The 10636-nt window shown below is 38.6% G+C and overlaps 1 protein-coding gene across 1 annotated transcript in view; it reads right to left on the bottom strand.

The window, feature by feature from the left end:
- The window catches only part of ESCO1 (establishment of sister chromatid cohesion N-acetyltransferase 1), a 78129-nt gene that overhangs the window by 28816 nt on the left and 38677 nt on the right, over window positions 1–10636 (bottom strand). The window contains exon 8 of the mRNA XM_003784790.3: window positions 6432–6563. Coding sequence (XP_003784838.1) covers window positions 6432–6563 — 132 coding nt within the window. The remainder of the gene's footprint in view (window positions 1–6431; window positions 6564–10636) is intronic.

The following is a 10636-nucleotide window of genomic DNA, read 5'->3' as shown; positions in this document are numbered from 1 at the left end:
GAGAGAGAGAGAGGGAGAGGGAGGGAGGGAGAGAGAGAGGGAGAGAGAGAGGGAGAGAGAAGGAGGGAGAAAGAGGGAGAGAGAAGGAGGGAGAGAGAAGGAGGGAGGGAGAGAGAAGGAGGGAGAAGGAGGGAGAGAGAGGGAGGGAGAGGGAGAAGGAGAGAGAGAAAGTCTAATAAATAAAAACAGAAACAGAAAAATTATGGCTCGGCGCCTGTAGCATAGTGGTTACGGGGCCAGCCACATATACCGAGGCTGAGGCTCGTTCAAACCCAGCCCAGGCCAGCTAAACAACAATAACAGCTGCAACAAAAAGTAGCCAGGCATTGTGGCATGCACCTGTAGTCCTAGCTACTTGGAAGGCTGAAGCAAGAGAATCACTTAAGCCCCAGGGTTGGAGGTTGCTATGAGCTGCGATGGCATGGCAGTCTACCAAAGGTGACGCAGTGAGACTCTTGTCTTGTCTCAAAAAAAAGATAAAGAAAACTCACTCATATATTGTGGCAGGCACATGTAGTCCCAGCTTCCGAGGAGGCTGAGGCAAGAGGATTAATTGAACCCAGGAGTTAGAGGCTGCTGTAAGATAGGCTGACGCCACAGTACTCTAGCATGGGTAAGAGCTGAGACTGTCTCAAAACAAACAAACAAAAAAACACTATAAAGTTTCAGTGGTCAAGACAACTTGTGCTTTTAGCAAAACAAAAGACAAACAGATCAATGAAAAAGAACAAAGAACCTGGAAACTGACCCATATACAGTCAATTGATATTTTATGCAGAAGCAAAAGCAATACAATGGCAAAAAGATAGCCTGTTACTAAGGTGCCAAATTGGACATCTATCTGTCAAAAGAAAAACAGAATCTAGATACCCAGACCTTATACCTTTCTATGGCTGAGCACAGTGACTCACACCTGTAATCCTGGCACTTTGGGAGACTGATGTGAACTGTCTGAGACCAACTTAAGAAACACAGCAATATCCCATCTCTACAAAAAAATTTAAAAATTGACCAGGTGTGGCACACAATTGAAGTCCTACCTACTGAGAAGGCTAAGCTAAGAAGATTCCTTGAACCCAGTTCAAGGTTACAGTGAGCTATGGTTGTGCCACTGCACTCCAACCTGGCTGATACAGTGAGGCCCTGTTTCTAAAGAAAAAGTAAAATAATAAAACCACAAAGAAATGGAACCACACATGTATGAATGCCTGATAAAAGAACTACCACAAAAGACTGCAAAAACCACAACTTTGCACAAAGACCACTATGATCTTACACCAAAAAAGTACTTCTGCAAGGACATCTGCCCAACAATTGCCTGTTCAACATCAAACCGACAGTATCTTGTGATTGATCCTTGTAGCCAAGGACAATTATCTCAGAAGGATTACATAATCCTCTAACTTTTTCCTTTAGAAACCTTTGTCTTCCTTTACCTCTTTACTATGGCACACATCTTTCCACTGCAATGTCCTCTTCCCAAATAAATATCATTTCCTTTTAAAGAGCCCCTTCTCTGTTTGTTATTTAGGTTGACAAACCTAAGTGAAAAGAGCTAAAGATCTAAGAGAAGTTCTAAGAGTAGAATGTGAACGTTTTAAAACAATAACTGAGAAAATGACATGAAGGCTGTGTTACCAGTTTGATGGAAGTATTTCGGATTGCATGTGAAAACCCCACACTGTACCCCAGAAGTGCATTAATGTACATAGTTACCATTCAATCAAAAAAAAAAATTCTATGAAAAAAATAAAATTATAGTATAGTTTTATAACAAGACAGATTTTTAAAAACATTTTTAGAATTAAAATAATATTATTATCAAAAAAAAAGATCTAAGAGAAGAATACTCCAGAAAGTCATAAATAAGTACAAATGCACTAAGAATAGAAAATACTTAAGAGTGTTTTGACAATAGAAAAAAGAGCTATGAGTTGAGTATATCAAGTAAGAGGAAGGGTGTTGGATGAGATTAAAGGAGCTAGATGATGTGAGGCCTCAATGCCACAGTAAGTAGCCTGGATGTCATTCTGTGTGTAATAAGAATTGAAGAATTTTAAAAGAAGAGGGCATAACTAATTAAGATTTTAAATAACCACTGTGGACACCATGGAGGATGGAATATAGGAAAACAAAAATGGAAGCTGAGAGACCAGTTAGGAAAGCACTGCACAGGTGATCCAGAGGAGAAATAACGGCAGCTTGGTTTAGAATGGCAGCAGTGGAAATGACAATAGTGGGAGGACTGGGGATCTATTTTGAAGGTAAGATTTACTAATGAATGGAGAGAACGGTAAAAAGAAAACTGAATTATCCCAAATTTTTCAACTTAAGGAAATAAGTACATGGTAGTACCATTTCTGGGTAGGGAAAAATAGAAAAGAATACATTGGAAAATTTTTTTTTATTTTCCAGTTGATAAATTACAGGTTCTCCTCCTTCTACCCTCAGAGCTTCTGAATGCTTTTAAAAATCTGTTGCATATTCAAATTTATGAATGCTGCACATTATATCCTAATGTTCACACCAAAGGCATTTTTCCTCCACCATATGACACTCCAACCCAAAACAAATTTGCTTTCTACAATTTGGAAGTTATGCTCCCATCCTGTATTTATTTATACACTACAATACAGTAAGTTTAAGATACAATTGGGCGGTGTCTGTGGCTCAGGGAGCAGGGCGCCAGCCCCATATACCAAGGGTGGTGGGTTCAAACCCAGCCAGGGGCTGCCTGACAACAATGACTACTGCTACCAAAAAATAGCCTGGCATTGTGGCGGGCACCTGTAGTCCCAGCTACTCGGGAGGCTGAGGCAAGAGGATCACCTAAGCCCAAGAGCTGGAGGTTGCTGTGAGCTGTGATGCTACAGCACTCTACCGAGGGTGACAAAGTGAGACTCTATCTCTTAAAAAAAAAGAAAAGATACAATGAAATAGGCTCAACTCCTGAAGCTCAGCAGCTAGGGCACTCGCCATACACACCAGAGCTGGCGGGTTCGAATCCAGCCTGGGCCTGCCAAACAACAATGACAACTACACCAAAAAATAGCCAGGCACTGTGGCAGGCGCCTGTAGTCCCAGGTACTTGGGAGGCTGAAGCAAGAGAATGGCTTCAACTCAAGAGTTTGAGGTTGCTGTGAGCTGTGACGCCATAGCACTCTACCCAGGGCGACATAGTGAGACTGTGTCTCAAAAAAAAAAAAAGAAAAAGATACAATGAAGTAGAAAAAAAATCAGAGTCAGGGAAAGAGAAACATTAACTTGGAAGCTTAGATATAGAAAGTTTAATAATCTTTACTCCCAATTCTCACCAGTTTCTGAAGACTGCTTTCAACTGTCAACATACAAGATAACCACCTCTGCTTTAAGCAAGGAAACTCAGTGAAACTGACCAAATTCTCTGACTTGGCTTTGACTCCCTTACACAAACAGACTTGCCTCCTATTCACCATGATGTCAGAACACAGTTCTAAGGGTCACTGCTACTTTGAGTCAGACTCTCTTCTTATTTCAAAGACTGATTGGTTCATTTAGAGACAGGGTCTCACTCTACTATTACCTGGGCTAGAGTGCAGTGGCATCATCACAGCTCACTACAATCTCAAACTCTTGAGCTCAGGTGATTCTTCTCCCTCAGCCTCCCAAGTGGTTGGGACTCCAGGTGTGCATAACCATGCTCAGCTAATTTTTTCCAGAGATAGTCCACCACCATAGCTGCTAACACATGCTACATTAATATTACAACTGTCCACTAGCTAGGGAGATTTTATTATTATAATTAGCTAAAGGACAGCCAAAGCAGCTCTAAAGTAGTATGGCTAGTCTGAGTCAGCAATTACAAGAAAGTGCTAAGTACTTTCCTGGTTCCCTAGTTATCTTGGTATTTGCCTAAGCTATTTTGTAACTATTTTTAACACTTCAGGCTAACACATTGTTCCTCTTACCTAGTCGGACACTTGCATTTTTTTCCCCTCAACAAAAAAGGTATTTATTTTCTAAAGAATATTTGTAAACCTCATTGTTTCTAATTTATTCTATTTTTAAAGTCCTAAATAGAACAAAGTTGCCTTTACACTTCCTGAACACTGTCCATTTAACAAGAATTAAAGCCAGAGCACAAAAGGACTTCTTTTCTATGTGTTTCTCACCAAGAAACAAACATAAGGCAAAATTGGCATTAAATAAAATTAGGTGTTTTCTCAAGCATTTACAAGTGCTTAAAGTATGTGAAGCACAAAACGAGGAGCCTGAAATAAATGTTTTAATGCTACAAATCAAAATGTACAGCAGTGACACAGTAGAACATCTTTAAGGTAAGTATGTTTTCTTTTCTTTTTTTTTTTTTTGAGACCGAGCCTCAAACTGTCCCCCTAGGTAGAGTCCGGTGACATCACAGCTCACAGCAACCTCCAACTCCTGGGCTCAAGCGAGTCTCCTGCCTCTGCCTCCCAAGTAGCTGGGACCACAAGCACCGGCCACAATGCCTGGCCATTTTTTTTTTTTTTTTGGTTGCAGCCGTCATTGTTGTTTGGCGGGCCTGGGCTGGATTTGAACCCGCCACCTTAGGTGTATGTGGCTGGCGCCTTAGCCACTTGAGCCACAGGCACTAAGCCAGATAAGTATGTTTTCACCCTGTTTCATACTATAAAAGAACACTATGTTTTGAAGGAGTCTAAATCTTAGACTGTATGTATATCTACATTTGAAAACAGCAAAGTAATACTGAACTTGACGTTAGCAAAGGATGACCAACTGCTAAACTCAATTCCTTCTCTTCAGTTTATTTCAAAAATACATAAAATAACCCTTGGCCCCGTCCCATCAAGGGAGTTTGGAGGAGGGGTTAGCTGGGTTAGGAACCAATTTTCCCTGGCTACTACACTGCTTTTCAGCTTTGCAAGGTAGTCAGAATTTGTGAGAAGGTGATGACTCCACCTTGTTCCACAATCAACTTCCCTTGGTATTTTAGAAGAAGCAGAGCACATATGTGTCTTTCTTAACAGATTCTTTTACTGCTCCTCTCAGAAATTAAGAATTGTCCTTAAGGTGAAAAATGAAGCCTTTTTAAACCTGAGGTTGCATAATTTTATGAAACCAAGTGATCAACAAAATTAAGTAATGTAAACTGAATAGAAATGATTTGAACTAACTTCTACCAAGTTCATGAATGTAAAGTAAGCTGAAATATTTTTGCCCAAGAAGTATTCCATAATTTAGGTACCTGAGAGAACTATTTTCCTTCATGATGCAAAGATATTAATTCAGTAAAATTGAAAAGGTACAAACATCAAATGACAAAACAATATTTAGCTATAAATGTAATATATCCACATACCTTAAATTTTATTTAGTGAGGTGGAAGGAGTATGTGTAAAAAAGGCAGATGAAATAAGAAACACAAAGGATGACCACAGTAGAGAACCAAAAAAGGAAAACCTCACCTATCCTAGGTAAAAATGACTAGATGAATGAATGAAACAATGATTACAAACCCTTCAACCAATGCTAAGTACTGGTACATGAATCTCAATGAGACCAGTGAAGACCTTTAAACAATCCAATATCTGGTGCCTACACAAAGGCCTATATGAAATGAACTGATGATCTCAGTTCAGATATCCTGGAGGTCTTATTATGTGAGTGTACAGTACAGAAAGTAACATGCATAGAATAAAAAATAAATTCCATTTCAGATGCAGGTAAACAGTAATTATGTTAAGTTACTATTTTTACAAGATATCTGAAATGGCTCAAAATTGCTAAAAATTTTGGTATTACCAGAAATAAATGTTAAGTAATGCCCATTATACCCAAAATATACTTACATTAAAAAGCATTTTGTACTAAAACATATTTATTTTATGGTATTTTTATTTATTTATTTATTTATTTATTTTAGTATACCATAAATTCTGAGGTCTTAACCTTCCGGAATTTTTCTTTTTTAATTTTATAAAGAAACACTCTCATGATAGCAAAGAGAAGATAGAGAAAATCCCCAAACAACCTATTTGGTTTGATATATAACTATCAATGCCAAATACAAAATTATACCAAGCTGTATGAATGTTAAACAGGTTTATCAACAGTATATAATTACTAAAATGAAAGGAAATGATTAAAAAATATACTCAAGTGTAATAGCACTACTTCATAGAAGTACAGTAACTACTTTAGCAAAATGTAATTTTAAAAAATTGTTTTAAAAATCCTGCTCCCTGAAGAAAAATATAACATAAAATAAAAATCCTGCATAAATGAAACTAAATTAGTTGGTTTTTATATTTGGCTCTGTTTTAAAATAAGCCAGTATATATATTACATGTGCTTTGTATATATCACTCTTTCTTAAAACTAGATATTTTTAAACAATATAAATTACCTACTTATTTGACTTATGTATTTTAGAACTCATAAATTCCACTTACCACATATTTTACAGCACTTATAAACTGGTTGTGGAAAAGCAGATGCTGTGTTTCATCTTCTGGATTTGAAGCTGTGTAAAGCATTCCACAAACATTACAGGAAACTGCTCCAAATCTTTTTTGTCCTGCATCCTATTTGTAAAAAATAAACAAAAGTTTTTTCTTCCCAAAAGAATTACTCCAGAACATCAACTTTTAAGGTTATAATGTGAAGATAAAGACTATTTATAATAAATAACATTTAGAATTATAAAAATTGGGATATTAACCTCTGAAATCTGTGTAGCTTTAAGAAACATTTCCATTTTAGTAACCTGGCTCCACAGTATATAACAACTTAAAGGAACTGTGAAATATCTGTAACACTGGCTGGGTACAGTGGCTCACGCCTGTAATCCTAGCACTCTGAGAGGCTGAGGCAGGTGGATTGCCTGAGCTCACAGGTTGAAGACCATCAGCCTGACCCAGAAGGAGACCTAGTCTCTAAAAATAGCCAGGCGTGGGCGGTGCATGTGGCTCAAAGGAGTAGGGTGCCAGCCCCATATAGCAGAGGTGGTGGATTTAAACCCAGCCCCAGCCAAAAACTCTAAAAAAAAAAAAATAGCCAGGCGTTATAGCAGCCAGCTACTCAGGAGGCTAAGGCAAGAGAACCGTTTGAACCTAAGAGTTTGAGGTTACTGTGAGCTATGATGCCATAGCAGTCTACCAAGGGCAACAAAGTGAGATTTTGTCTACAAAAGAAAATTAAAAATCGGGCGGCCCCAGTGGCTCAAAGGAGTAGAGTGCTGACCCCAAATATCAGAGGTGGCAGGTTCAAACCCAGCCCCGGCCAAAAACTGTTAAAAAAAAAAATTAAAAATCTATAACATTATATGCTTAATCCCAAAGTCTCAACAGCAAATAGTCTATGAATCAGAATATATATTTCATGTTCACAATAATTATACTATTAGAGTATAGAGCAGCGGTTCTCAACCTGTGGGTCGTGACTCACAGGCACTGTAAGGGTCACAGCATTCAGAAGGTTGAGAAACACTGGTCTAGAGGATTCCAGTTAATATCTTAAAAGTCTTCTCAATAGTTTTCTTCCAGATAGTTTATAGATATTAAAAAGAATATTTTGGTGTTACCAGAAACTTTTTTTTTTTTTTTAGACAGAGCCTCAAGCTGTCCCCCTAGGTAGAATGCTGTGACATCACAGCTCACAGCAACCTCCAACTCCTGGGCTCAAGCAAGTCTCCTGCCTCTGCCTCCCAAGTAGCTGGGACCACAGGTGCTTGCCACCATGCCTGGCTATTTTTTTGGTTGCAGCCGTCATTGTTGTTTGGCGGGCCCAGGCTGGATTTGAATCCACCACTTTAGGTGTATGTGGCTGGTGCCTTAGCCACTTGAGCCACAGGCCCCAAGCCCAGAAACCCTTAAGGTGAAATTAATATTTTCTATTATCTTTTTTATTTATTTATTTATTTTTTGAGACAGAGTCTCACTTCACTGCCCTGGGTAGAGCACTGTGGTGTCATAGCTCACAGCAACCTCAAACTCTTGGACTAAAGAGATCCCCTTGGCTCAGGCTTCCGAGTAGGTGGGGGCAATAGATGGGGACAAACCTAGCCTAGAAAAACATGGAGATGGGGTCGTCCTTTTGCTCAGGCTGGTCTCAAACTCCTGGGCTCAGGTGATCCACTGTCCTCATCCTCCCAGCATGCTAGGATTACATGAGTAAGCCACAGTGCCCAGCCTATCTTTATTTTAAATAAGCATGGAAAACTGTCAAACACATGTACTCCAATAAGGCACACATGTGCCACAAAGTAACAATTGTTTACCTATATGTGTTCTACTTGTTTTTTCTCAATAAGAAAATTTCAGCAATATGACTAATAAGCTAAAAAAAAAAAAAAGCACAATTCCGGGCGGTGCCTGTAGCTCAAAGGAGTAGGGCACCAGCCCCATATGCCAGAGGTGGCAGGTTCAAACCCAGCCCCGGCCAAAAACTACAAACAAAAAAAAACACAATTCCTTCACTCTTCCTGCTTTATTAACTGTGAAATTTGAACAACCATAACTATAAAGCTAATTGCAGGAAAAGAAGAGGATATACGGCATCTCTAGTGGTTTAGAACTAGGATCAAAGAGCAAAGAGAAATGAATGGTAAATAAAAGATTATGTACAAAACTAAAGAGAAAGCATTATAAAGGACTCAAATTATTGACAAAATGTTACTCGAAATTTATTTCAAGCTGTTTTCTAAAAAAGAAAAAACTTGTAACTGCGGTAAAATATACATAATACGAAATTTACCACCTTGACCATTTGTAAATGCATAGTCCCTCAGTACTAAGTACATTCACATTATTGTGCAACCAATCCCCAGAGCCCTCTTCATTTTGCAAGACTGAAACTGTACCCCTTAAATAACTCTCAATTCTCCCGCTCCCCTAGCCTTAAGCAATCAGTATTCTTCTGTCTTTGAATATGACTACTCTAGGTAGCTCATATAAGTGGAATTACACAGTATATGAACTTTCTGTGACTAGCTTATTTCATTCAGCCTAAGAACCTCAAGGTTCATCACATGTTGCAGCATGCGCCAGAACTTCCTTCCTTTTTAAGGCTGAATAATATTCCCTCATATGTCCAGTACATTTTGTTTTTCCATTCATCTGTCAACAGGCACTTGACTTGCTTCTACCTTTTTGGCAATTATGAATAATAAACACAAATGTACAAATATCTCTTTGAACAGGCAGTTTTCACAGTAATGAGAAAGCATTTCTGCCTTAGTTTCCTCATGATAAATGGGAAGTAGTACTTGTCTCATTCTTTTCCTATAAGGATTAACTTAATTTTAACATGAGTATAGCCCACATAATAATGCTTTCAAAAATAATTAGCTGGTATCATCACTAACATCATCATCGTCTTGATAAACACTAGCCAACAGAAATGTAATCTATAAAAGAATGCAAAAAAGAAACAGGTAAAATTAATTTTAACATTTTACTTAACAAAAGCTGTCCCAACTATTCTAATTTCAATATATATTCAATATTAAAAAAAACTATTAAAGGGCAGCGGCTGTGTCTCAGTGAGTAGGGCGCCAGTCGCATATACTAAGGGTGTCGGGTTCAAACCTACCCCAGCCAAACTGCAATTAAAAAAAAAAAAAATAGCCAGGCATTGTGGAGGGCACCTGTAGTCCCTGCTATTTGGGAGGCTGAGGCAAGAGAACTGCTTAAGCCTAAGAACTGGAGGTTGCTGTGAGCTGCAATGCTATAGCAACCTACTGAGGGCGACAAATTGAGACTCTGTCTCTTAAAAAAAAAAAAATTAGATATTTTAGATTTTTTGTGCTAGTCACTGAAATGTAATGTATATTTTTACAGTATATCTCATTTCTGACATTTCAACATTTCCACATTTCAAATCCTCAGCAACCACCTGTGGCTACCATATTGGACAATGCAGCTCTAGATTCTACTTATTTAATTCTGATTCCTATCACACTGACTTAACAGAAACATTACTAAATAAGACAAAACAAGTCACTATTCCTTCTAAAACTTTTCTAGAGAAATCTTGCAAAGTTATTCTCTGATATTAAAGTTAAGATCCACTGGGAGGCCAAAGTGGGAAGACTGCTTGAGGCCAAGAATTCAAGACCAGCATGAACAAGAACAAAATCCTATCTCTTCAAAAAACAACAGAAAAATTATCTGGGCATGGTGGCACAAGTCTATAGTCAATCCCAGCTACATGGGAGACTAAGGCAGGAGGATGGCCTGAGCCCAGGAGTTTGAGGTTTGCTGTGAGGTATGATGACACCACTGCCCTCTAGGCTAGCAGACAGAACAAAAAACAAAACAAAACAAAATTCCTATTGACTAGAATTGTATTACATGTCTCTATTATTTTAGGTACCTTCTTTTTTTTTATATTGCCTTCCCTTATTCAAATTAAACTTTTAATCAATCAAAATATCTCCCTTGGCTCGGTGCCTGTGGCTCAAGTGGCTAAGGCGTCAGCCACATATACCTAAGGTGGCAAGTTCGAATCCAGCCTGGGCCCGCCAAAACAATGACGGCTGCAACCAAAAAATAGCCAGGTGCTGTGGCGGGCGCCTGTGGTCCCAGCTACTTGGAAGGCAGAGGCAGGAGACTTGCTTGAGCCCAGGAGTGGGAGGTTGCTGTAACCTGTGATGCCA

This window comes from Otolemur garnettii, unplaced genomic scaffold, assembly GCF_000181295.1.
Source record: "Otolemur garnettii isolate 467f Iridium unplaced genomic scaffold, OtoGar3 scaffold00012, whole genome shotgun sequence".
In the NCBI taxonomy this organism is placed as follows: Eukaryota; Metazoa; Chordata; class Mammalia; order Primates; family Galagidae; genus Otolemur; species Otolemur garnettii.
Note: the sequence above shows the minus strand (reverse complement) of the source record. Positions and strands in the feature narration are given on the sequence as shown.